The following is a 27,396-nucleotide window of genomic DNA, read 5'->3' as shown; positions in this document are numbered from 1 at the left end:
AATGCTGTGTGGAGCAGAGGGGCAGGGCCGGGCATGGTCTGCCATGATGTCAGGTGGGATTTCTGAGTGGAGAGGGTCATCCTTCCTTCCCCTGCAAAGACCCAGCGCTAAAATCATGCCGGTGCGTTGGCCAGGCCAGCTGGTGCTCCGTCCTGGGGGTGCTGGGGAGCTGCCTGTGCAGGTCCCCTCTGAGCATGGGGCTTCCTGTCACCGTGTTTGAGGGCTGGACGCGGGCAGTCCTTGGGCTCGGGGTGTTTTCTCCTGAGAGCTCCGTTTTCCTCGTCTTTGCTGGCAGGTGCCACCACTGTGCTGGCCTGGCTGGCATCTCGGGGAGCTCCTCTGTCCAGCCCCCAAGCTCTCCCTGCCCAGCCTGGGGTCACTGCCCCCGTGTCCCTCCATCTCTTTGGCAAGAGGGGACAGCCCCTCTCCTTACCCAGGGCAGACTCTGATCCCCCACGCGCTGAGAGAGACAGGGCTCCCTGGGGTTAAGTGAGGCCATGTAGCTCCTCTTCCTCACCAGGCCTGGTGGCTTCTGTCTCTCAAATCTTGGTGCTGCTCCAGGCCTCGGGGGGACAGAGCTTCCTTCCAGAGGCCTCGTGTCCCTCACAGCCTGTGGCCGAACCAGCCCTGTCTCCCTCAGTGCCCAGCCTTGTCCCTGCTCCCTGCCAGCCCTGCGATGGGGTGCTCGGCCAGCCCCGAGCCCCTGGACCCTTTTGGGCCTAAAGCAGCCCCTCTCCTCAAGCCTGGCAAGGACACCCTCTGCGTCCAGTGCCATCCCCAGCTGCAGCCTCACCTCCTTCCCCCAAAACACCAGGCCAGGTCTGTCTCTTCCCATCCTTCATCCTCGTGTCCCAGGCCAGCCAGCAGCCTCCTCAATGAGCCCCTCTGTCTCACCCCAGTACCTCCAAGCAGCCTCCAGTCCCTCCCATTTCCTTCACTGGCTTTAGGTTCGGCATCTTCTCCCCTCTGCCAGCAGCTCCCCCCTCTCCTCCCTTCTCCTGGCCTTTGCCTCGGGCTCCGAGTCCCAGCTCCCCATCCAGCTGCTCTGCTTGGCCCAGATGTCCGTGGGCTCAGCAGGCACCTTGTCTTCATCTCATTCTCTCCTTCCCACTCCTCTGGTTTGGCTTCTCCTCCATCCTGACTTGGTTTCCATCTGGGCTACGTGAGAGGGTGAAAGAAAAGGGCTCTGTGCTCTCCAGCCTCCCGTGGCTCCCAGCACTGCCAGCTCCAGGGTGGCACGGGTGCTCCTGGTCCCCCTCTGCCACCCTGAGCAGGACCATGGCCACCTGCAGGGCGGGGAGAACACAGATCCCCACGGAGTGCTGTGCTCGAGGGTGATCACCTGCACCTCTTCATCACCGAACGCTGATGTTTTTTCCCTCCCAATCAGTTTTAAGTTCTCAAAGTGGCACAGACCCGAGAGAACTCACAAATTAAGGACCCCTGTCCCTTGCAGTCCTTTTCCAGAATGCCCAGCCTTTCTCAGTTTCAGAAGAGCCCAAAGAGAGCAGGGTGAAGTGTTTTCCCTCAGCTTCAGTGCTTAAAAAACAAAGAAGTAGTTAGCAAAGTAAGTAAATAAAGCAGAGCCCAGTGCACCTGGTGTGGAGCACATCATCCCCAACAAAGTTGTAACTTTGTTCCAACTTTTAAAGTGAGAACTGAGAGCAATCTTATCACGGCAAGTTCTTGACAAAAAAGAATACAAAAGGGTAGTTTTGATTTTGGCCATAACGATACACATGAGCCCTCAGCCACAAATCCCACATAAATACATGTCTGTGGAAAAGGGAAGAAAATTAAAGCATCTTTTCTCGGCCTAACTCGATGCAAAGCTAAATTTTCTCATGCTGGAGCTAAAGACTGTTGGAAAGGTCTCAGCAGAAGAGCTTTGTGGCCAATTAGCCCAGAGAAAGGAGAGCAGCCCAGGGATTGCACCGGGAGCTGTCGCTTCCCGTTAAAGTCCAGCTGAACCCACAGGTCAGACAAGCCCTGCAAAGTGGAGACCTGGGAGGCTTCCCCCTGCAAAGTTCTCATCCCCAAGGGAGTCAGTGGTCAGGAGGGGGCTTTGCCACTGGTTTCCCTCGGTAGCAAACACGCAAACAAAGCCCTTCAGTTTTATTGAACCCGTGCTGTACAACTCAGCCCTGGGCACTCCGTCTTAATGACCTCGCAGGACGTTGTGTTTTGGTTTATTTTTCATGAGGTAATTGTCATTTGACTTTCTGACAGCTTTTCTTCCCCCTGCCCCCCCCATGAGTTATAGTCAATTAAACTCAGTTTCGCTGTGGCAAAGCTGATCCAGAAGAAGGTTTTTTCCACCCCTGCGTTTGCTTTTCCACCTCTGAAATAGTTTGGAAGTCGGGCAGAAAGTGGCCAAACAAAATATCTTCCTCAGGTTGTTTGCTAAAGCAGGGATTCACCAACTTTTTCTCTATTTTCTAGTTTGTTGTGTGCAGTTCTGTTAAATCTGGCTCGGGCTCTCCTGGCTTTGTGGTGCCTGATGGCATGAGTCGTCACCCAGGGAAACTTTGCTCTGGAAGCTCCAATCCATCTGAAGTATACCAGAGGTCTGAGAGTGAATTCTAAACCTGCAGTCCCTGGTTTTCAGATGCCTTCAATCCAGCAGGTCCCTGATTTTAATGAGGCTGAAGTTGGCCGTGATTCTCTTGGGACTTTTGGCCACCAGCATCAACACCTTTGCTTGTTCCTCACGTGGCTTACGGGACTTCTCTGTTCCTAAATCAACAGATCTGCAATACTGAGGTCCCATTTTGATATTCTGGCTGATGTTTTGTGGGTGATTAAAAGGCTGAAGAGTCAAACAGGGCATTCAACTGCGGCGCTTACACGAGGGGCTGGAGCATTGCTGGCTCCTCCTGCAGTGACCAGAGAGCACTGGGGAGCTGTGGGGGCACTGCCAGCCAGCCCAGAGCCCCAGTGCCCTCTGGCAGTCCCCATCTCCCTCCTGGATTCCAGCAGCGAGCTGAGGCTCCCAGGGCAGGCGCCTTGGTTAAAATGCCTTCGGTCGGGTTGGGATGAATCCGGCCCTTTGTGCCTTTGTGCGCCGGTGCCAATCCTGTAAATCCTCGCTCACTGAAGGACTTCACTTATGTGAGCAAATATTGCCATTGGGGTCGGCGAGGGAGGACAACTCCTACATTTACAGGGCTTCAGGAACATTCAAAATGTTGAATAATGCCTATTATTCATTCTAGAAGAGTCACCACCTCCAAACCGATAGGCTTTGCAAAATACACAGCTGGTTGTGTCAGAGTTCGGGGCTTTTAATTACAGAATGTGCCTCTGTTTTATTGCTAGAGAATGGCTCAGCTGGCAGATTGACCCCAAAAGATTGTTTGTTTACCCTTCTCTTTGAAATCTGAAATGAGGGACAAAAAAAACCGTGCAAAGGGCTTGTTTATGTGCTGAGTATGGTCCTGATTTAATGGGAATGCCCCTGGGATAAGTATAAGGGTGGTGGGGGGCTCTGGGAGAGATTCGGGGCTGAATGAGGCAAAAATGGCAAATAAACAAATGGCCCTTGGAAAAAAATATGCAAAAAGACAAGAAAAGAGCAAAAGAATCTGGTTGTGCATACACCTGGCGAGGTTTGCTATTGACTCTGGGCGAGCCAGATTTTGCTCTCTGGATTTTGGCAGGGAGGTAGGCCCGGTTGTTTGTGCTTGACTAGGTGAACATGAACCTCTCTCTGTTCTCCCTCCATGAATCCCAAGCTCCTTCCTTCCCCCTGGCCAACTTTCAATAGGAAGGAAGGACGGGGTTTCCACAAAACGTGGTGAGAGCATCAAGTTCCTCCAGTGGCAAACATGGGCCTGTCTCTCACTCCTGGGCAAGTGTCTCTCCCGATTCCTTGCTGAGGGCTCAGACTGCCAGGCAGTGATGGAGAAAAGAGAAAAAAAGGGAACTTTTCTCTCTTCTGCCCAACTTTTAGGGCTTTGCAGCAATATCACACCCGATCCAGGCTCTGTCCTGTTCTGCCAAGGCACCAAAGCATTTGCATCAGATTTGGCACGGCAGAGTGAATTTTCACAAGACCTACGGGGCAGCTGAGGGTGTTGCTGGTCCCCAGTTAATACTGGCTTAAATGACGACCCCTGCTCACCAAAACCCTCAGGAGAAGTAGAGCAGGAGGGGATGGGAGCTCTTGGAGCAGCAGAGTCCCTGTTCTGTCCAGCAGCTGCTTTAAGTGTTCAATGCTGATGTTTTAAGAGGAGTTGAGTCTCAGTGGATTAATCCCACTAAACTTTAGATTCTCAAGGTAGCTCACTTAGTGAGCAAACTGGAATAAACGGGGAGACAAAGAATTCTCCTGGGATTGAAGGTTACAGGTGAAGTCAGTCACCCTCCAGGTAACTCAGGTAATTAGTCCCTGCAGTGCTGGCAGGTGTGGGGAAGGGTGGCAGATGTAGAGCACCTGGAGCACATTTAGCTGGTCTGAAACACCCAAAGGGTGAAGTTCTCTGGTCTGGGAGAGAGGGTGCAGGCTCTGAGAGGTGAGGTTTTGGTTTTGCCTGTGCATTGATGAGAAAATACTTGTTGGGATTTGTTCAGACTTCCATCCCTGGTCCTCTGAGAAGTGGAGCCCTCTCTGTTCCAACAGCAAAATGAAAGTAGGAACTCTCAGAAAGCAGATTTTCTCCAGAGAAAAATGTGTGTGTGCAGTCCCACGTGTTGGTTCTGGGACAAGCCTGGGAGAAGCGAGAGGTTGTTGACAGGAGATATTTTTCTCGTGGAGCGTTCTAGGGAAAGGCCCATCTGAAGTGGTCAGTGAACTGAGGGACGACTGGAGTTCCTGCAAGCTGGATTCCCCCCCCCTTCCCGCCTGCCTTGGGTTTAATAACCACTACCCCCTCTCTCCCAGGCCGTGCCTTGGACTCGTGGTGACCCCGTTGTGTTTCCTCCCTTTCAGATCACGCAGCTGAAGATCGAGAACAACCCCTTTGCCAAAGGCTTCCGCGGCAGCGACGACATGGAGCTGCACAGGATGTCCAGGATGCAGAGGTAACGCCTGTCACCCTCGTGGGGACCCTCCCAGGGCCCCCAGAGCCACCTGGCCTTTGCTTGGCGTGTCCCTCGTGGCTTGGCCTGAGCCAGGACATGGTGCCACTCCCTGCCTTGGTGTCTGCGTGGGGGTTTTACATCAGCTTGGTGTTCACATCCCAGCACAGGGGGCCAAAATCCTGCACCTTCTGCTCCCAGGGGAATTCCTTAATTGCTGGGTGGCAGAGGTAGGACCTCACCTGTGGGATGCTGTCCTGGCCACAGGGACTCTGCGTTTCTTTTAGACACGTCCCTATCCAGAACAACCTTTAGCGTTGTGCTAAACTCTCGTCTCTGAGGCTGCACGTGGACTTAGACCCGTTAAAAACTTGGATTAGCTGGGAGAAGCTTTGGCCATGTTAAAAACTTGGATTAGCTGGGAGCAGCTCTGGCCACCGGGCTACTGTGGAAGAATCCCTGAGTGTTCCTTTCTCCCAGGTGCTTTAATGACAAAGCTCCCAGCCTTGTTTTGGGAGTAGGTTTTTTTAAGGATGCTCCAGCTGCCTCTGGAGATGGTGGTGGAGTCTCCTGTGATGTGTTGTTGCTGGCTCTGGAGGGGCTTTGGCAGGAGGGGATTGTTTGCCTGCTTGGTTCTGGATGTGCAGAGCAGGAGCAGAGGTGTGGTGGTTTCAGGTTGAAGAAGGAAACGTTAGAAACTGTTGGGATCTCCAGCGCCAGGTGGCTGAGGAGACCTTTTCGAATCTCAGGTTTGGCTGCAAGTACTTAAGCTGAAAACCAAGCCTAAATCTTGTTTGGAGATCCTGTTTAACGTCCTCTTCTAAATGTCAGGTCCTGCTGGAATTAATTCATGCTTTTCCCTTCCCTTGGAACTTTGTCTGTGTGTCAAGAGGCTTCCTGGTGCAAATGTTTTGCAGGAATGGTGCCATACCCACGATTCTCACTAGGACAGATGGAAATTCTCAACACAGCATTTTCCAGAAGGGGAGGAGCCACTGGGATCCTTTTTTCTCTGGCTCCTGCTGGAGGGACCTGCTTTGGGACCTTCTGATGGGAGGGTTTTTCCCACTGCCCACCCAGGAGCCAGATGTAGGTGGTCACTTCTGGTGGCTGTAGCTGCAGACCTGAGCGTGGCTCTCCGTAGCCAGGAAAATGGTGCTGTCAGGCATCAAATAACTCCTGCAACCCTGCAAACAAGCCCAGAACCCTCCTCAAGTTGGGCAGATGTCCTCCTGTGTACAAACATGTTGAGGCTCAGCCCCAGGAAAGCCAAGAGATACATGTAAAAAAGGTACATGTGACGCTTCATCTGCTCTGCCTAAATCATCTCCGTGGGCTCCTGAATGTGCCCTGTGTTCCCCGCCTGCCCTTTCCAACAGATCCTGGCACGATCTGCCAATATTTATTTATTTATGGCAGCGCTACCACTTGAAATAGCTCCCCCCACCCCGTGCCAGTCTCCCGACTTCTGCTGGAACTTGAGTGATGATGTCCCTGTCCCGCCCCCCCCCCCCCCCATTCTTTTTGCTGCCAAACCACTCTTTCATTCCAGTCCCTGGAAAGATTTGACGGTTTGGATTCATTTTTTCGAGCAGGAGGGAGGAGGTGGAACAGGGAGGACCCCTAGGAAGGGCTCAGTGCCACGCGAAGAGCACGGCATCGAGCCACGCTGAGCCCGCGCTAAAAACCGCTTGGCATTTTTAATGCAGGGGCTGCGGTCGATGATCCGGGGAGCAGAAACACTTGGAATATATAAATGCACCCACTCAGGCCTGGCAGGGCTGGAAGGGTTAAAAATCGTTGCCTTTACAGGATAATTTGTGATGTTCATGTTAATAACTCAGCAGAGGAATGGCTGTGTGACTTTACAAAGATGGCATTTTTTAAGGGAGGGCAGGATAAGATGATTATAGTAAAATAAAGACCCATTCAAGGTTGCAAATATGGACCCACCTTTGTGGGTTTTTTATGTAGATGTATGAATATATCCAAAATTATATATGAAAATATATAAACCCGTGTATAAAATCAGTTATATGTATAAATAAATTGTAGCTATAAAAAATAGGTTGTGTCTATGAGATAAAGAACCATTCAGGATTGAGAATGTTGCAGAACTATGCCCTGCCTTTTGTGGGTTTCTATAGATTTAACATATAAATACATATTAAAACGTCACTAAATTGACATATTATATATTTTAATATATAAATGTACGTTTATGACGTTGTTTCCCAGCGATGGACCCGTCAGTCCATCCCAGTTTTAGGGGAATGATGTCCATTTATGCCCTTGGAAAACATGGTGGGATGGATTTTTAGTGCTGTTGGCTCCCGATGGAAAAAGTAGCTGGAAAAACCCCCCATTTTCATAACCGTGCAGAGCCTTTTGTACCCGAAACTGCTGACCTGACATTCACCACGGCTTCGAGTCCCTCCCTCTCCACGGCTTTCTCCTTTCCCAGGCCTCCCATATTGGTTTTTCCCCTCTTATTTCCCAGAAAAAAAAATAACAAGGCTGTCCAGGTAGAAATTCACTCAGGAGTGGTGTTCAGCCTTTCAGCAGCAGATGATTCCACTGGAAAAGAGGAGCCACGAGCTCCAGAGAGATTCAGGTTCCAGTGAATGTTCATTTTCACCTTTCCTCCTGCTGCCTTTCTCTCCTGAAGCACAAAGTGCCTTCAGCAGCTTCTTTGGTAGGATGGGCCCTCTGGCAAGAAGAGCTTTGTCAAAGTTTTCAAGTTCCTGAGCATGAGATTGAGTTTGGGATTTTCTTGATTAGGGAAAAAACCCCAAAAACATTGAAAAGAAAGGAAGAGGCATAGAGGGATACGAGCTTTACTGCATGGCCCTGTGGTCACGCTGCAGTGGAAAAGGAGAAATCAGGTAAATCTGGGGTGTTTGTAGTGCTGGGAATTTTGGGTGAGGTGTTCTTTTTGGATCTCTTGCCCTTCTGTGCTGTAAAAAATCTTTTGTCTTCACTTGGGGCTTCTGCCTGTGCTGAGGGGAATTTGATGTGGAGTGCAGGAGCAAAACACGTGGTGCGAACCCACAGAGGGTGACGCTCGTGCAGAGACAAGATCTGCAGTGTAGGGCTCTGCCCTCCAAATTCTCCACCCGTGAGAGTCCAAATAGAGCTGTGCTGATAAATCATGGGGTGATTGGGGCTTGCATGCAACTCACAGCTTCCATTACATCAATTTCTGTCATCTGCGACTGCCAGAGAACAGCGGGGGAGAAGAGTTTGTGGGTCTGGAGCATGGAGGGAGCAATTCTGGTCAACCCTGAAACCAATTCTTGCTGCCCATCTGCAGCTCCCATTGTCTGTGGTGGTTCTTATGGGGACTGAGGTGCTTCTGGAGTGTCAGGGCCTGGTTATTTTGTGCTCAAATTAATGCAGTTTAGCCCTTGAAGCTTCTTATTGGGAAGGCTTTTGAGGGGGATGCTGATGCCATGGAATGATGCTCTTGGCTCCCTCGATGGGCTCTCTGAGCCACTTGAAAAGTGATAAAAAAGTCCAGAACGATCCACGTGACAGGGAGGAGTGACAGCAGAGTCTGACGCTGGGGCTGCGTTTTCTCCGTCAAAGATCACGAGCCACAGTTTTCTGCCTTTGGCACTAATCCACAGCAATCTTCTTGGCTCCAAAGGAATTATTCCAAAGATTCCCATGTGTCATTGGGAACAGAAACAGGGCCAGCACAGAGGACACAAAATCAGTGCCATGAGTCAGAGCTGGCGTGACAGAGGTGACAGCACGTTTTGGGGTGCCAAATGAGAAATGGGTGAGCCTCTGGGCTCCAAAGGGATTGTGTTCCCCAGCATTCCAGCCTGGGAATGCCAGGGAATTCAGTTCAAATGCTGCACTCAGGCACCAGGCTGACCTGTGCGCCTCGATCTCAGACTGCTGCAAACGGCCTCGTCCTTCTCGTGTCTTCTCATTGCATCTTTAATCCACTTCCATTTCCCAGGTTCTGTCACTGAGACCTCCCAAGAGTCTCCCTCTGTCTGAAGCATTTTCAGTGTGAGGCTTGGAGCTGTTACATCTGCTGGGGAGCGGATGCTTTCCTCCAGCACACACCCCCAGGAAATCTTCCTGCTCAAAGCCCCAGTGGAACCTGCAGGCTTGAGATGTCTTCAGTAGAACTTGATGGAATTCAGATGAAATCCAAAAGGAAGCTGTGCAGACCTCACTTGTTCACACCTCTTTTGAAGTGAGAAAGCCACTCAGGAAACACAGGGTAGCTGCAGTTTCTGTCACTGCCCCTCCTTTGGGGGATCTGCCCAGCAGGATTTGATCAGCAGAAGCTCAGCCCAGCACGAAGGGATGCAGGTGCTGCCTCCAGCCCACATCCATCCTCCAGCTCCTCTTGCGTTCCTCTTACTCCAGCATATTTTTCTGGAGAATTTTACCTTTTTATTTGCCTGCTGATGAGAGCTCTTGATCTCTGCCTGGTTCTTTTCCTTGCTGGTTCTTGGGTTTGTTGCAGTGATTTTGGGCTGTGCTGCTCAGAGGAGTTGGTAACAGACCACAGGATCATCGTGGAATGGGTTGTGCTGAAGGCGCCTTAAAGCTCATCCCATCCCACCCCTGCCATGGGCAGGGACAGCTCCCACTGTCCCAGGCTGCTCCCAGCCCCATCCAACCTGGCCTTGGGCACTGCCAGGGATCCAGGGGCAGCCCCAGCTGCTCTGGGCACCCTGTGCCAGGGCCTGCCCACCCTCCCAGGGATGGATTTTTTTTCTAATATCCAATCTAAACCTATTCTCTGTCTGTGTGAAGCCATTTCCCCTTCACCCGTCACTCCAGGCCCTTGTAAACATTCTTCCTCCAACTTTCTTGTGGGTCACCCTGAAACCTTCTCTTTTCCAGAGAGAAATTCCAATCCGAGCCAATCCGAGCAGCCTTTCCTCCCAGCAGAGCTGCTCCATCCCTCTGACCGTCCTGGTGCCTCCTCTGGCCTCACTCCAGCAGCTCCAGGTCCTTCCTGTGCTGGGCTCAGGGCTGGGGCAGCTCTGCAGGTGGGGTCTCACCTGAGGGGGCACAGGGGCAGAATCCCCCCCTTCCTGCTGCCCACGGTGCTGGGGATGCAGCCCAGGACGTGGGAGGTTTTCTGGGTGCTGGGGCATGTCCAGCTCTCCCCCACAGCAGCCCCAAGCCCTTCTCCCCAGGGCTGCTCCATCTGTTCACCCCCAGCCTGGGTTGATCCCAAGATTGCCCCAACCCCGGTGCAGCACCAGCACCTGGCCTTGTTAAACTGCCCGAGATTCCCGTGCGGGGCTGTGGGACCCCTCGGGTCCTGGCAGGAAGCTCAGGGTATTTGCTGCGTTGGAGGAGGGTGGGGCAGAGAACAGAGCCCCCTATTCCTCGGTGGCCACTTGGACTTGTGTTACTGGGATATCCTTCTCTGCGTGGCTGCTCCGCGCTCCCCACGCAGACAGGGGCCATGTTTCATCAGAGGCTGAGACTGCAGGAAGCACTCAGCAATTCCTCTCCTACCACGTCCTTTCCTGCTGTAGTTTATCCACTTCCAGACAGCCTCTTGAGAGTGGCTCGATTTTATTTCAGTGTGCTGGAAATCAGCTGAAATGAATGCACGCTGACAATTGGTTTTGGTTTGGTTTTTTTCCTGGGAGATGGGCTGTTTATTCCAGCCACTTTTTTTCCCCCCCTTCTTCCTTTTGCTGTGCCTGTTATGGCTGACTTCCACTTCTTCCCTCCTCCTGAGCCTCAGCAGGAAGGACAATAATTGCTGGTGTGGGAAATATAAACCCCAAAGCCATTGAGTTGTGTTTGCACATCTGGACTTGGGGGTTGATTCTGTGCTGGATAGAGGGGACAGCACGGATAGGGTGACAAACATTTGTGCTTTTGTTGTGACTGCCCGAGGAGGAGGAGTTAAAACTTCCTGGAAATTTGGGAAGAGTGGAGGGGAATCCCTGTGTTCAACCTTGGGTCAGGTTTTAGACTAAGATTTGATATTGTGAACAGGATTTAGGCAGCTCAGGGGCTTCCAAGGGTGCTGTAAAAACATGGGAAGGAAATCCTTTTCCATGCCATGCTTCACCTTGACCTCCAACAGATCCTTGGGATCTGATACTTAATAAGCCTTTTGAAGTCTTGTTATGGTGAGCTAGAGCAGCCCTGGAAAGCCTCGAGGTATGCAGGGTTTTGTTGCAGAAATATCAAGAACATCTTCTAAAATAATTTGTTTAGGGCCGGTAGGGGTTGCATGCTCCAATGCAGGAGCTTCCTGGCTCTAAACTGTGGATTTTTGCAGAGGTTTTTAACCAGGCTTTTGTCTGGCAGCTGCATTTGCTCTGCCTTGGCTGGTACATCAGGAAACTTCAGGTCTGCACATGAAAAGACACGGAAAATGATTAGAGTGTAGTAGTAAGCAAGAAAGTGAACTGGGTGTTACTCTGGGAAGGTCTGTATTCATCATTTTTTCAGCTATTATTAGTCCGCAGTAGGCAACAAGGTTTCCGGTTCTGAGATTGCAAAATCACCTTGAATTTGCTCCTTTGGGCTCTTTGCTGGCCACGAGTTTGTGGCAAAAGTGACCTTACAAAACTCTGGAGGCTGTCGTGGTGAGAGCGTCGCTTGGCCAGGGAAAGGGGAAGTTGTCAGGAGAGAAAATGAGACTGAGCTCCTAATTCCACCTGGCAGAGGTGGGATTTGGGATTTGGAACTGCAGGAGGGATTCACTTGTCAGGGCCCATCTGTAGGATTGGGGTTTTATGATGAATTTTAAGTGGAATGGGGGTGCTATTGGGAAGGCTCTGCAGAGCTGGTGTCTGACCCTGTGGGTTTGGGAAACCCCCTGGCCAGGTGGGAGATAAGAACAGAGTCCCGACTTCAGCTCCGATGGTCTTGGGCCTCATCCCTGATTTCTCTCCCAAAGTTTCAACAAAACTTTAAACCAAACCTTTTTGTTTAACAAAACAAAAAAAATCAAAATATTGCAGAGCCCCGTGTGTGACTCCTCCCTGCTCCCTTCTGCTATTTTAATACAGCAACTAAATATTCATTATTAGCCTCCAACAGATTTTTAAATAGACCAACGACAGGTTTCTCCTTGTAAACTCTTTTCCCAAACAACTTTTTTTAAAAACTTCTTCTAATTTTGCAAATTTCAATGCAAAAAAAGGAAGTTTTACATGGGGGTGTTAATAGGCTAACTCATGTTGTGGCCCAGGAGCAATGACCTCCTCCTTGCTGTGTGGACAATTTCCTACATTGCTTAAGTCGAGCTTTAATGCTTTTTTTCCCCCCCTTTTTACTTTGCTACAGGTTTTTTTTGGACACCAAAATTTCTGGACATGACAGAAACCTTTCATTCTGTTAAACTGTAGCTCAGGATTACAACCACTCTTCTGGGAATAGTGATTTTTAGGAGAAAAAAAAAGAATTTGATCCCTTTTAGTTTGTCCTTCAGGCTTTAAAAATGATAGTTGTGAGCTCTACATATTGAGTGGGCTGAGGAAAAAATATAAATAATTTGAGGTGATTGTTGCTTTAGAAGATACCAAAGATTGATTTCAGCTCAGCTCCTCTAAGGAGGAATATGTCAAATTATGGAGGTAACGGCCTTTGTGAGTTGAAAAACGTCAAAGTGAAAGAAAGGGAATATTTGAGATATTTAGTGAGAAAATACTTGCCTTCGTCTCCCTCCTCCAACAGCTGATTTTTTGGAAAAAAATAGCACCCAACGTGTTTTGACTGAAATGGAAACGCTTCAGTCTGGAGAGCTGTTACTGCGATAGCTCCTGGGAATTGCTGTTTGCAAACCTGGTGACTCCAACCTGTTCCCTCTCCTGCAGAACTCCCAGCTCCTGCTGTGTCCCACAGAGCACCACAGCCCTCTCTTACCCCCAGGGAGATTGTCCTATTCCCTGGGAAATGCAGCCTGGAAGGAACTGGGCACCCGACACCCCCCCATGATCCGGCACTTGGGGTAAAAATACAGACAAAGAGCTCCTTCGTGGCGAGAGAGGAGCTGAGCTTCACCTCGGACATCAGCAGGAGCTCCTTCACTGAAAGGGTGGCCAGGCATTGGAAGGGGCTGCCCATGGAGGTGGTGGAATCCCCACCCTGGAGCTGTCCAAGGAATGACTGGACATGGCACTCAGTGCTCTGGTTCACTTGACAATGTGTTGGTCAAAAACCTTGGAGGTCTCTTTTCACCTTCACCATTGAAAATATTCTTTAATCAAGGAAAAAAATCCCTAATTGGGTTGTTAATTTTTTCCTGCTCTCAGCTCTCCATTGAAAGAGAGAAAATGCTGGTTTGGGTGAGAAGTACCTGGGGTGGGGATGGCTCCTCAGCGTTTGTGTGGGGCTTGGCACAGCAAGGGTTTGACCTTTATGGGGTCCCTCTGAGAATTTATGGTCAGAAACCCCCACAGAGATCTCATCCCATGCTCCAGAGACATCCCCTGAAAATGGTCATAGAATCGCAAGGTTTCTCCACCGTGGCCAAATCTACCAGTAACAACTGTCCTTAAGTGTCACACGGCCTGGCACCATGCCATGGCACGTCCCTCCTTCTCCTCCACCCCAGCTCTGGGTACCCACTGGAAACAAAATGAGGCTCTGTGGTTTTTTGGGAATTGGATGTTGGCTGTGTGGGGCTGAGAGAGATGAACCCAACCCATCCAGGCAGCCTCTCCCCAGGAAGGAGAGCTGAGGGCACATCCAGGCGTGGCCCCCTCGTGGATGTCTCCCTGGAAGGGAAGCAAGGTGGGGCTGCAGCTTAGGGCTGTGGTGTTGGTACCATTTCCTCGAGGACCACGGGGGGAAGGTGGAGCAGGCAGCTCAAAACCATGGCCTGGGAGGGCTGGGAGATCCCTTAGAACCCAGGAGATCTGAGGGTCATCCCTGAGGTTTGATGGCCCCAGCTCCTGACCTTCCCCAGAAGGCACCCAAGCTGCCCTCCAGCAAGAGACCCCGATGGGATGAAGCGCTGGATGTCAGGCAGGTGCTCTGAATCCCACCACGCATCCTGACAGCCGCTGCTGCCTTCAACATCCAGGGGATAAACCTCTGCTTCCTCTGGTCCATCTCTCTCTTGTTCCTCGTGCACAGCCTGGATTTTAGTTCTGAGAAAATGCTGCTTCAGGGGCTGAAACCCCACCTTTGGAACAGGCTCTCCTTGGCAAGCCCCCAGTGCCCGGGGTTTGGAAAGCTTTCAGGGCCCAGCCAGAGTCACATTTCTTTGGGTTTGAGCTCCTGGGTGAATTTCCCATCCATTCCAGCTCGGTTGCTGGTGTTTCTGGCAGCCACCACTGCAGTGGTTTGGATGAAAGCTCCCTGCTGGGGCAGGTTTATGTAATTGTTATTGTTAAATTTCGTAAATAAGTTCTGAGTTCTACGGCAATGGGTCCTGTCTGAGGGGTGTAACTGGAGCTTCAGGCTCCTCCTCTGCATGGAAGTGGCCAGGTGAGCCTGTGGATGGGATTTAAGGAGCTGTCCTTGCTCCAGCACGATGATTTTGGACACTTGAGGGGGGCACCTCAAAGCCAGCTTGGTCCAATGGTTGCAGCCTCAGAGGAGAAAACCTGTGCTGGAATCAGCACCTTGTGGCTGCTCTGAGCCGGGTGACACTTTGGGGTGCTGTACTACCTGATCTTTGTGCATTTTAGCAAGTCTTTGGGTTCAGGAGGAGACTTGTGCCTCACCTGAAGTGTCTGAGCTCCCCTATTCAGCTTCAGTTCTCCCTGCAGAGCAGGAATCATCTTCGGGGTTGCCACATTGCCGATGTGTTTGGAGAAACGCCTCCAAAAAACATTGTAGGGTCTTTGAGGAGAGAGGATTTCCAGCCTGTGTTGGGAAAGCATCCCAACTTCCAACCAGATCTGGGAGCAAGGGAACAGTCCAGGCCTTCCCTCCCATCCTGGCTCTGCTGAGGCTCTGGTGTGTATCAAATCTCGGTGATTTATTTGTTTCTCTTTTCTGGGCTTGCTCTGTAGTGCAGGGATCCCCCATCCACGACAACCAGGCTGACAGACTCCAGGGAAAAGGAATGGGAACAACCACCATAAGGGAAAAAAAGTAGACCTAAATATTTAATTCACTTCCAAGTGAGCTTGGCAGAAATGAGGTTTTTATTTACATGTGTGTGCATATTGCAGATCCATTATAAATAGTATATAGCTTATAACTGCTACAATGTGGAAATATAAATCTTCTTTATTTTGCTAAAACTGCATTTATCTATTTCATGTGTGGGTAAAAAACAGCAGTGGTGGAAAAGGCATGACTTTAAGGGGACTAAAGGAAAGGGAGTAACAAGTGCATGGATGAAGTGTGACGGGGCTGCAGCCTCCTGGGAGGGATGTCTGCGTTTCCCTGAAAGCCTAAACAAACTCCGTGACACTAATGTGCTGCCCTCATTTATGAATCCTCTGATCTATTTATTAATTGATTGCTTTGCTGACTTGTTTTTCATTTTGTTTTTTGTTGTTTCTTTGCCTGTAGTAAAGAGTACCCAGTTGTTCCCAGGAGCACAGTGAGACAAAAGGTGTCCTCGAATCACAGCCCCTTCAGCGGCGAGACCAGGGTCCTTTCTGCCTCCTCCAACCTGGGCTCCCAGTACCAGTGTGAGAACGGGGTGTCCAGCACCTCCCAGGACCTGCTGCCGCCTGCCAACCCCTACCCCATCTCCCAGGAGCACGGCCAGATCTACCACTGCACCAAGAGAAAAGGTCAGAGCTTGGCTGCTCCCTGTTTGCCCCCTCCTAACGTGACTGTCAGCCTTGTTTCCCGATGTTTCCCCTCGGACAGCCCCAGGGACAACTGTCTTTGTGGATGGAAAAACATCAAGGTGAAAGAAAGGGAATATTTTAGGTATTTAGTGAGAAAATACTTTCCTTCATCTCCCGCCTCCAATAGTTGATTTTTTTGGCAAAAACAGCACTCAAAAAGTGCTGCTGGAGGATGAGAGAGGGATGAGGCTTGTGGGCAGCTCCCCCAGGCTGAGTGAGACTCCTCTCACCTACAATCCCATTTCTGGCAGGCTGGGAATGAGCTGCTTGGGAGCGGGCAGTGCCTTTCACCCAGGGTGAATCCACATTTGGAAAGATAGCTGGTGCTGGAGATAAAGATGACTTATCTGCACCCTCAGACAGGGTTAATCTCCAGCTGGAGATACCCTGACAGTTTGCATTTTGCCCAGTTTTTGGCTCAGGGCTGTCTCACAGCTGGGAGGCAGTTTTCTGTCTGCAGAAATGCTCGGGCTGATGAAGGGGGCCTGGGGTTGGAAACCAGGATATCCACTTTCCTTCCCTTCTGCTGCGACTGACCTGCTCTGACAGAGCTGCAGGGATCAAACTGGGAGGGCTTTCCACTGACTGCTCAGCTCGTCCTGGCGTGAAGAACCCCTGATAGTGATGGGATAATTGTTCTGGGCAGGAGCAAGTGGCTCCTGCTCTCTTCCTTCCTCTCCCAAAGCAGTGGGAACGCTTAGATGCAGCACCACTTGTAGGACTGAGATAGCAAAAGCTTTAGGTCAGTTCTACTTGGAAAAAAATAGGGGATTTCCAGGGCTGGATGCAACAAGGGGTGGGCAGGAGCTGGTTTGTGCCGACCCCGTTCCCTTTGTCAGGATTTACTCCGTGGAAAAGCTACCAGAAGGCAGCAAACACGGTGGCGTTGAGTGCACCAGGAATTTGTCCCCACAGCAGATCCCTTCCCGCTTCCCTGCACGGCCCTGTCAGTCAGATACGTCATTATTTTTAGCAACATAACCCCTGGAGCACTGGGATGTACAGACAGTCGAAGGTGGGGAACACTGGGAAGTGCTGGCAGAGGAGGCGGGAGGGCACTGGAATTCTCTCCCACTCCTTGGCGAATCCCTGGACGTTGTAGGAGCACGTGTGTCGTGTACAGGTATGCAAAGTGAAAAAAGCTGAGGAATCCCAATATTTTCCTGAGACTGAGGTGATCAGTGGAAAACAGGTGGCATCTTCTGTCCCCTGCAGCTGACCAGGTGACTGTGCTCACATAGAATGTGCCAGAGCTGGGACTGGAAATGGGGATGCTGGCCTCGAGCTGGCTGTATGGCAGGGAATAAGGAGATTGTGGCGTCCCAAAGTGTCCCCCAGGTCAGGGGTGGGGTGTGTGGCCTCTTTTACCCCTGGGCTGCTGTGGGTGTGAGGTGCTGGGGTGCCGCAAAGTCCCATTACTGGTGACGGAAGGTCCCAGCCTGTGATCCCTGCTTGGTGCTGGGAGCTGCAGCTCCTGGGAGTCCTTCCTCAGCTCCTCTGTCCTGGGAGCTGAGCCTTCCCCTCTCCTCTTCCCCCTTTTGCCGAAACTAACCAAACCAAGCTGGTCCAAATGGCAGCCAGCCCTTGGGACGATCCCTGACTGCTGCGTGTCCCTGCCCCGCGGGGCAATTCATCATTGGCCTCCGCATTGTACCGCGATAAGGAATCAGCAGAGCTTTCCTTCCAGTTTTGGGATTCCCGCTAAGTGGTGTCTCCATGGGTGGTTTCCCTCAATCCCCCAATTATCTCACTTCCTCTTATTGTCACAAAAGGCACGACTATCTGCCCTGGACTAAAGCTCCCCGGCCCCTTTGGCCTGCGCGGCCCTCGCGACAGCGCAGGGACGGCCGAGGGAGCCTTGTCTGCAGGACCGATGGCCCCTCATTATCTCAGCCATGGCTGCAGTGGCACAAGCAGTTAAGGGCCTTTTATCAAAGCCGCCAAATGCTTTAATCAAAGAGGAGCAGTGTCCTGCCCGATAGCACCGGCTTCTTCCGCGGGTTGGGTGTCCCCCAGCCTCTGCTTCCCTCCCTGCGCCTTTTGCTCTCCCCTCCCCGTGCCTTGGGTAAATCGAAAACAGCCAGCAGGGCTTACAGGAAAGAAGCACAAAGTTAATGGGATCCAGAGAGCCAGCCCGAGCTGCTGAGCAGCCCTTTGCAAAGTGAAATTAATTAAAAGGAAAAAAAATCAATTTGCTAGAGACGAGCAATTTGGTTGGGATAAATCAGAGCGTGATCCAAGGTTTCATGTCACTGAGCACAGAACCTCCTTCCAGCACCAGCAAGGATCTTTGTTGGACACAGGAAAAGAATCCTCTGTATAGTATTCCTCTTTTTTTGCTGTTCCAGCCTCTCATTTCTGCGTTTTCCCTCACAGTTCTCCTGCTTTCCTACATTTCTGCTGAACAGTTACCAAGCCTCACCACCTCAGAAAACCCTAAAGCAGGAGTGTGTTTGCTCCTATTGCCCCTCTGTCCATTTTCTGCACTGGAAATCTCATTGATTGTGTTGGATTATCCACTCCCCAAGCATTGACTCCTCCTCAGGCAGTTCAGGATTTATCTCAAGCAGATTATTTCCTTTCCCAAGGCTGTGGTTATGGATAAGTGCCCTCGGGGGCAGAGGGCACTTCAGCTGGGTTTCAGACCAGCTGCTGTCTGCATCTTCTGGGATGAATTCCACCACTGTTTTCCAAGCCAGTCTCCTTCAGGAGCTTTGACATCTCCTGATGTTTCTCTGCATCCTTTTCAATCAGGGCCAAGCCTTGGGTTAGGCTCAGCTAGGAGCAGCTCTGTGTTCACCCAACTCAAAGGAACCTTGTTCAACTTCTGCTTCCCTGGTGACCTAAGACAAGGATTATTCTCTGTGGTTGGCAGTGTTGTTCTTAGCTGTCAAGGCAAGATGGATTCAGCGTGGAGATCTGATATGGAATCACATTAGGGGAGAGCAGCAGGGCTGCCAGGGGTTGTTATCTCTGAAGGCTTCAGGGAGGTGATGCTCTCCTGGCTGAGGAGGGAAGGAAGGACACATCCCAGAGCTCCCAATCTGGTAATTCCCAGTGTGCAGGTGGGAGGACAGGGTCACAGCATTGGGAATGACCCCAGTGTGCTGCAATGGGATCGCTGCTCCAGGCGTGGGGAATGGCAGGGATTGTCCTGCCTTGTATCCCAGCCCCACACTGGGATTGCTGATGGCATGTGGCAGTCACTGGTCCTGAGAGGACCCTCCCACCCTGTATCTCACCGAGGAGTGGCTGCAGTTCTTGATGTGGACTTTTAGGCTGACACAAAGAGCAGCTGGAGCTTTGTCTTTTTTCTGGTTGTTCTCCACCTCTCCCTGTCCCATTGTTGTGCTTGGAGAAGCCCAGAAGGCCTCAGCAGCAGGCAGCTTGCCTTGTGTCTTTCATTTAGCCCCACATCCCAGTTAGGATACTGGGGCTTGTTTTCCCTTGTATTATCCTGTCTCTCAGACATCCTGTGGACTACACAGCCATCCCTCTAAACCTCTGCTCCCTCCCAGCCTTACACAATCCCAACCACTTGGCAGATTTCTGGGATGCTTGCGATGCTGAACAGGAGGCAACTGGAACAGCCTCTCCCTGGGGAGGTCATAAAAGTTGTCAAGTTGGCACTCTGAGGGAGAAGAAGGACGTGGCAGAATCCACTGGCTCCAACCAGCGAGGACCGTGTCCTTCAGGCCCCTAACTTGGACATAACCCTGGGGAAGGATTTATCTTCCATCTCCTTCCTGCTCTGATGAGCTCGGTGCAGCTACAGGGATGCCTTTCCACCTCCTCCTCAAGAACAGGCACCTCTTTGTTGAACTGACTTCTCCCACATCCCACCCAGCTTTGATTTTCACTCAAAGAGTCTGCAGGACAAAATTCAGGCGTGGGGTGTCTCCTTGGAGGACACGCTGCTCATCCTGCCGACGGTTGGTGACGCAATGAGTTGGCCAAGGCTCGAGCTGCTCTGCAGCTGGAGAGATGCAGTGGAGCCCAGAGCAGGGTGGCTGCGGGACACCGAGGGTGAGGAAGGGATGCCCTGTGTGGGGAGGAGATGTTCAGGGGGCTGGGATGCACCCAGGATTTGCTGGGCAGCCACACTCCTGTGGCACTGTGGTTTCAGCTGCTTCATATCCCTGAGGAGGAAAGGCTGAGGGAGCTGGGCCAGCCGTGACAGAGAGGGGACCCCATCAGTGTGTGTCAGTGCCTGCAGGGAGGTGCAGCGGATGGAGCAGGCTCTGTGGTGTCCAGCCACAGGACAACGGGCAGGAACTGCTGCCTGGGAGCTTCCACCTGACCATGAGGAAGAACTTTCCTGTCACCAAGCACCAGTCAGGCTGCCCAGGAGGGTGTGGAGTCCCCTCACTGGAGATATTCCAGAATTTTCTGGACACAGTCCGGTGCCCGGTGCTCTGGGATGGCCCTGCTGGAGCAGGGAGCTTGGGCCAGATAACCCACTGTGCTCCCTTCAGCCTGCCCCATCCTGTGATCCACTCTGCTGCCAGAGGTGCCTCTGCAGGCAGTGCTGGCACCGTGCTGCCTGTGGAAAAGATTCCAGCTTTTGGGGGTTGGATGGTCCCTGCCCCACAACCCTGTCGTGTTCCAGTACAACACGGCCACATCACAAACAGCGCAATAGCTGGAATGACTGGCGTGCCTTAGGTTCCGTGCCCTAGGATTTAGGACTTGTTTGCCCTTTAGAGATGTTCATTTTGACTGAATTTTACTTGTTCTTTCCTTCTTGGACAACCTTTGTCGCTCTTGCACCCTGGTATTGGCTCTTCAGGCTCGTGCCAGATCCATGCTGGAATCCAGACTGGGTAAAACAACAGAGTTAGTGACAATCACCCATCGTGTCTCCCTCACAAAGTTGGGATGAGCCTCCCTCCCGTAATGCCCTGGAAGTGTGGGGGAGCTCTGAAAACCAAAGCAGTCGTGTCCCGTTCTTCATTGTTTTCCATCCTGGGGAGCTGAGTGCCGTGGGTGAAAAGGAGCTCTCCTGATTTACACCAGGGGGACAGGAGGGCCCAGTGCACCCTGAAGTCCACAGACTTTCCATGTTTGCATTTCATTCTACACGGCCCCGATCTCGGAATTGGGAAAATTCCATTTAAAAAGCCATTTGTGTGGTATTTACAGCCCAGCTGGAAGCAGTAAATACCGGAAATCTTGGAAGCGCTCTCGCTCAGGCTCCTTCATTCGATAGATCATCAAATTCCTTGTGAGGGAGCCAGTTTCCACCCCATTCTTCAGGCTCCGTTTTCCTTGGATTCGCTTCGGAGCAGCTTCTCCCCGGCACTGGCAGCTTCCCCTGCTTGGCAGCACCTCCCGCTTCCTGAGGCTTGTGCAGGATCGAGGGGCTGCTCCCCAAGCTGATCACCACGCTTGGCTTCCAAGAATAGCCACAACAGTGGGGGATGGTCAGGACAGCTCCCAGGATGGCCAAAACTCCCCTGAGGGCTCAGGAGCACCTGGAAAAGGACAAGGAGCATCAGGGAATCAAACCCTGAGCAGGCAGTTCAGTGTCTCCTGTGTCCTGCTTGTGTTGATAGGAGGAGGCAAGAGGACCTTGAGGGACAGGATTATGGCCTTGAGCTGCACTGTCCAGGCTCCAGAGCCCGTGGGATGAGTTGAAACTGCAACATTTGGCATTGCATGAGAGATTTGTTTGTCTTGTGCTCCTTTTGTCGCCGACGATGTCCCTTTTCCACCCCTTGACCTGCTCCACACCCCCTGGGGAAGCTCTTCAGCTGCTCTGTGCTGGCTCTGGTCTCCTCCATGAGGAGCGGTGGGACAGGACCAGAGGGCCTGGCCCGGTGTGAATCCCTCAGCCAGCACCAGCTGAGGCTCTCTGGTCTGCACCATCCCACCTCAGGATGCACGTGGACCATTCTCTCCCCTCTCCAGCACTTTGAGGCTCCATATACGGGAAAATCACTGGGAAGGGGGGCAGGAGGACAGGCAGAAGCTGTTAGGGCAGGCTGTGATCTTTTGTTAGTGCCTAGGTCCTGTTTGGAGATGGGAACAAGGTCCTTACACACCTTAAAATCCCTTTCCACGCAAAACATCGGTGAGCTTGGCTCTAGAGGGGCCAGCAGAGCAGTCCTGAGAGCTTACAGAAGGACAGAGGGCACCCATGGGGTTTGCACTGAAATCCTGGCTGGCTTTGTTTTTCCCTCTTCACCTGTGCTGGATTCTGGAAGTGGTTCCGTGACGCTGCGGCTCTGCCCGGCTGGGCTGCGGCAGGCAGAGAAATGTCTGGGCTAAATGGAAAAATCAGCAAGCTCAGGTTGTAAGTCAGGCAGTTTTACACAACGGAAAAACAGAGTTTGACTGGTTTGTGTTGTATATTTAAAAAAATCAAAATAAAATAAACAGTCAAACCCCAAGCCAATGATTTCTGGTGCCAGCAGAGTGATGCGGTTTAATGCTGAAAACTTTATTAGCAGAACAATGCTGCATTTTACAAGACATTGTTTTTCCACCCCAGTGCTCTTATTACTCAGCGGTGGGTTAGGAATCCAAACTTTTTACACTGTCCATAAAAGCTCCGGCTCAGGCTGTTCTTCCAGATGTCCCTCCTGTCATGGAGCTGAGATCGGGGGAAGGTTGGACCTGTGTCTCCAGCTTTTGGCTTTCGGGGGGCTCCATCCTCTCCCCTGCTCCTACACACCATGGACCTGAGCAGGGCTAAGGAGGGTGACATGTTCCTGTATCCCCCTGCTTACTGTCCCAGCTGGTTTTAAAAACGGGATGGAATTGCTCATTTATCCCATCCTGCTTTTACAGGGAAGGCAGAGGAGGAACTCGATTATCAGGGTCTGTGTTGCTGAGGTGAAGGAGCCAGGCTTTGACGTTGTCAGGAGGAAAGGAATGGGACTGTGCCTTTGCAGCTGAGTTTATGGTATTACCAAGCCAAAGGCCACTGGGGGGAATGTCCCCACGCTGTCCCTCAGTACCTGCTCTTTGGGGGACTGTCGGACCAAGATGAACAGCAGCAGCTGGTCCAGATGGACTTGGAAGAGCCCTGGGTGGGAATAATGGGTTGTTTTGCATGCAGAGAGGGTGCAGCTTCCAGGGGTGCCCTCGGGGCTGGTCACAGCAATAAGGGTTATGTGCAGGCGTGTGTTCAGAAGAAACAAAAGGTGCCCGTGCTGCCCACCTGCCCCTCCTGAAGGTGTGACATGAGCATTCCCCTCCGAGCAGCCTGGCAGCAACATCTTGTGGGGCAGCTGCACTCAATCCTCCTCTCTGTGAAACTGGGGTTTTTTATCTCCTTTGTATTTCGGGGGTGAAAAAAATTACAGCTCAAAAAATTGTAAAGGGTAATTTGTTCCAAATTTCTTTCAAATCTGACCCTGCTAAAAGGGTGCAGCCAGGAGGGCTCTAACCAAGTGGGATGTTTTCCTGCCTGCACCAGAAATCTTGCTTTTGAAGCAGCAGCAAAGTTAATCCGTGTCAGAACAAGCTCCCCTTCCCTTGCCACGCTGTCCTTAAAATCTCTTAGCGAAGTGCTCGTCCCTGGGAATGTTGCCATCCATTCCAGCGGAGCTGGATTTCATTTGATGACCCTGCGAATGAATAAATAAGTGCACATTCATTTAGTCATTTGGCTTCACCCTGGAGATTTCACCTAAATTATTTATCTTCTTCCCTCTGCTGGCCTGGGGATGCTGCAGGAAACAAAGGGCTCTGCAAGATGGGCCTTGTTGTTTCTAGCTGTGAAATTTACTTTTCTCCTTTGTTCCCCTTGGCTCCAGCACACGGCCCTGTGTGGATTTATGTGCCCACAGCCCCGTGCGGATTTGTGTGCCCAGCTGCCTTGGCACAGCTGAAGGCTGGGACTGTCAAACTCCAAATCTGATTGTCCCAACCGTGCCATCGCTGGTGCTCTCCTGGGAGGATTTTTATTGTGATCTCCTTTTTTGTCTCTTTTTCTCGTGGAAGTGTTTTGTTGTAAAGGATTTGAGTTGCCAGCACCAGCTCTGAGCCTCCTGGCTGGGAGTGGGGACCCTGGAAGGTGCCGAGGTCACAGGCAGATGTTATTCCTCAGGTCAAAGTGGCAGCGGGAAGGAGATGGGGAGTGTGTGGTGGGATCACCAGGCAAGATAAACCTCAGGATCCCTCCAGCATCTCGATTTTCCTCCCAGAGCTCCTGGCTAATCCCTTCCCCACTCCAGCAGAGAGGGCCAAGTGCAAGGCTTGTTTTCCACAGGATAGGTTGAGATCTGTTCCGAGGAATTGGTGGGGATTTACACTGAGGGCTGTGTCGGGCTGTCCTTGGTAAAACCAGGACAGTTCAGCTGCGGGCACGTTATCCTTGGTGGCTACCAGGACTTTTCTCTCCCAGCAGATGAGGAATGTTCCACCACCGAGCATCCCTACAAGAAGCCCTACATGGAAACCTCTCCAGCAGATGAGGACCCTTTCTACAGGTCCAGCTACCCGCAGCAGCAGGGACTGAACACGTCGTACAGGACTGAGTCGGCGCAGCGCCAGGCCTGCATGTACGCCAGCTCGGCGCCGCCCACGGAGCCCGTGCCCAGCCTGGAGGACATCAGCTGTAACACGTGGCCCAGCGTGCCCTCGTACAGCAGTTGCACAGTGTCTGCCATGCAGCCCATGGACAGGTTACCCTACCAGCATTTCTCTGCCCACTTCACCTCGGGGCCGCTCATGCCCCGCCTGGGCAGCGTGGCCAACCACACGTCGCCCCAAATCGCCGACACCCACAGCATGTTCCAGCACCAAAGCTCTCACCAGCCCATCGTGAGGCAGTGTGGACCTCAAACGGGCATCCAGTCCCCTCCCAGCAGCCTCCAGCCGGCGGAATTCCTGTATTCCCACGGCGTGCCTCGAACCCTGTCGCCCCACCAGTACCACTCGGTGCACGGCGTGGGGATGGTGCCAGAGTGGAGCGAGAACAGCTAACCAGGGGGGCAGGGAAGCGCCGGAGCCACGGGAGAATCCGAGAAAACGGGAGAGGGAAGAGGAAAAGGATCCCCCTGTTGATAACAAAGCATTCTGCAAGACTCCTTGAGGGGAATGTTCACCGCTAGCACTCGAGGCGGGCGGACATTGACTGAAACCGCGGCTGGAAGCCATCGGCCTCCGTGTGACTTGCCCCCACCCCCCTTTTGTTTTCTTTTGTTTCAAAAGAAAAGCCAACAGCCCAGCACTCTTCTTCCCCTCCTCGGTCCCACCCAGTTTGTGTTGCTGCCACCACCCTCGTCCCCCCCTGCCCTTCTGCTCTTTTTGTTCTCCAAGGGACACCAAAGTCCTGCTGCCTTCCTCACCACGGTCAGAATGCTTGAACGAGAACAATTAGGATGTTACTTTTTTTTTTTTGTGGTGTTGATGTTGACAATGTTATATAATAAATAATAATATATATATTTTTTCTTTCCATTTTCTCAGAAAAAAAAAAAAAAAGAAAAAGAGAAAAGCCCTTTTTACCAAGGGTGGATTTTAGAGTGGTGTTTCTCTTTTTTTTTTTCATTAGTGTTATCTTTGTTCCTTTTCAACAGAAAGAGGTACTGAGAACCCCCAAATAAAGAAATCCAGTACCTGCCTTGCCCAGGCATTGTGCCAAGAGAGAAATTGCTCCCACAGGGAGCTGTGTCCTTACAAATTCCTGCAAAATTCTCTCCAGGATCCATCCCATAAACCATCCCCCCATCTCCTTTCCCACTTGTAATTCTCTCACTCCTCTTCCTTTCCCCTCTCCTGGTCTTTCCTGGTCCCTCAGCTGTCTCTGACGGAAGCGTGGGGTTATTTCCAAGCTTGCAAACATCCACAGCTCGACTCCTGCTGGATTTTTAGTGTCGTGTGGACAGCCAGGCTCTGAGCCAGCTGCCACGGGGAGAGAGGGGGAGAGGGTGCAGACACTGAGAGGAAAAAGTTTGCTCACAAAAATGACGATGATGACGCTTGTTTGCAATCCAGGGCTTTCATTTTCTCCCGTGTTCCTTTGCTTCCTCTCCAAAAGGAAAGGAAACAAAGAGGGATATCAGTGTGGGTATGTGAAGCAAGATATTAAATAAATGTGCTTAAAAGGGGCAGAAAATGATCCTGAGAGGCTGGGAGTGGTGGAGGCAGAAAGAGAAGGAAAAGCAAATATGTGCAAGGAAAAATGTCTACTGCAGAGTATTTCAGGTGTAAAATTTCCTGGTCCTATTTATTTATACGTGGGAGTTCCAATAACTCCGAGGATGTCACAAAAGCAGCTGATTCCAAGAGGTTCAAATTTTTATTGAAATGGAAGTTTGCTTTCTTTTCTTCTTTTTTTTTTTTCTCTCCAAGCTGTGCACACTCTATATAATTTACATATATTTTTAATTAAAAGTAATTCTAATTAACTAAAGAGGTATACCTGCGTGTCAGCCGCTGGGAAAGGGGTGGGAATGTGTGGAAATGCTGATGTGGGAGGGAATCGAGACGGGCATCCAAAGCCATGGAGCTGAGGAGACAAAACAATCCCTACCTAGCTACGCTCTCCCGTTTTTGTGTGCCAATTTATGGCTGACAAACACCACACACTCCCAAGGGCAAGGGAGCACCCACCTATTTTTTAATGCATTTTTGGGTTTGGGGTGGTTTTACTTGATTTTTTTCCTACTTGATGCCTTTAATTTAATTTTCACTCTTTTCTGCCGTAGCAGAGGAGGTGCAACATCCCAGGGGGGAAGGAAGGGATGGGCTGAGCTTGGGCTGAGCTTGGGGATGTGGCCTTGGCTGCTCCAGACCTGCCTGGGTCTCCCAGGGCCGTGCTCTCCTGGGGTCACCTTCCCATCAAGGAGGATTTAGAAGTGACCTTCGTGGGTGCTGGGGTGGCACTGGGAAGCCCCAGTGAGGTGGAACTCCGCCCTGTTCCCATGGAAGTGGGGTTGGTGGGAAGGGTTTGGCCCAGGGGAGGTGTGGGGTTGTGTCCCAGCCTTGGCAAAGGATGGGAGATGCTTTGGGAAGCGGAAGCCAGGTGGGAAATGGGCTCCAGGGGAATGAGGAGATGGCAGCTGGGAAGCCCGGCGGGAAGGGTGGCTCTGTGGGGCTGCTGAGCCAGGACCACCTCAGGAAGAGCATGGAAGGAGCTGAGGAGGTGTCCCCAGCCTGTCCCACATGGCAGGGACACCGAGGGCCGCCCTGCAAAGGCACAGAAAGGCAGCAGGAGCAGCAGGGTCACTCCACGGTGATATTCCCACCCTGCTGTCCCAAGGACCTGTGGGACAGAGTCTTCTGGCTCCAATAAAACTTCCTTCTTTCGGATGTCTCTGCTTTTACTGCCTCGTGCTTGCAGAACATTTCACAGTTGTTGGGTGTGACACAGCCAAAATGTGCTGCTGGAGCTCGCTCTGGGTATCCACAAGGTTTGTGGGCAGAAGGAGACGCAGGCACCGCGTGTGGGGCATGGCTGGGACCTCGGTTCTTGCAAAGCTTTTTGTCTGCATGGAGCCACCGGCAGGGAATCACCCAAACATTGCATTAAATCACACAGGGCGCCTCCAGAACATGCACAGCTCCGAGGCTGGTGAGGAAACTGCATGTGGAGTTGAGGGATGCAGCAAGGATGCTGCATTCAGCCGTCATCCCCGCGGTGCTTTCCCGGCTTCCT

The 27,396-nt window shown here is 51.7% G+C and overlaps 1 protein-coding gene across 1 annotated transcript in view; it reads left to right on the top strand.

Annotated features, from left to right (window-relative positions):
- Window positions 1-25,181, top strand: part of TBX5 (T-box 5) — a 38,437-nt gene extending 13,256 nt beyond the window's left edge. The window contains exons 7-9 of the mRNA XM_017746560.1: window positions 4,931-5,022; window positions 15,499-15,725; window positions 24,142-25,181. Coding sequence (XP_017602049.1) covers window positions 4,931-5,022; window positions 15,499-15,725; window positions 24,142-24,719 — 897 coding nt within the window. The 3' untranslated portion in view covers window positions 24,720-25,181. The remainder of the gene's footprint in view (window positions 1-4,930; window positions 5,023-15,498; window positions 15,726-24,141) is intronic.
- Window positions 25,182-27,396: the final 2,215 nt, after the last annotated feature.

The sequence above is a fragment of the Corvus brachyrhynchos genome, unplaced genomic scaffold, assembly GCF_000691975.1.
Source record: "Corvus brachyrhynchos isolate BGI_N302 unplaced genomic scaffold, ASM69197v1 scaffold19, whole genome shotgun sequence".
NCBI lineage: Eukaryota > Metazoa > Chordata > Aves > Passeriformes > Corvidae > Corvus > Corvus brachyrhynchos.
The sequence above is the reverse complement of the archived record's forward strand: the minus strand, read 5'-3'. Positions and strand labels throughout refer to the sequence as shown.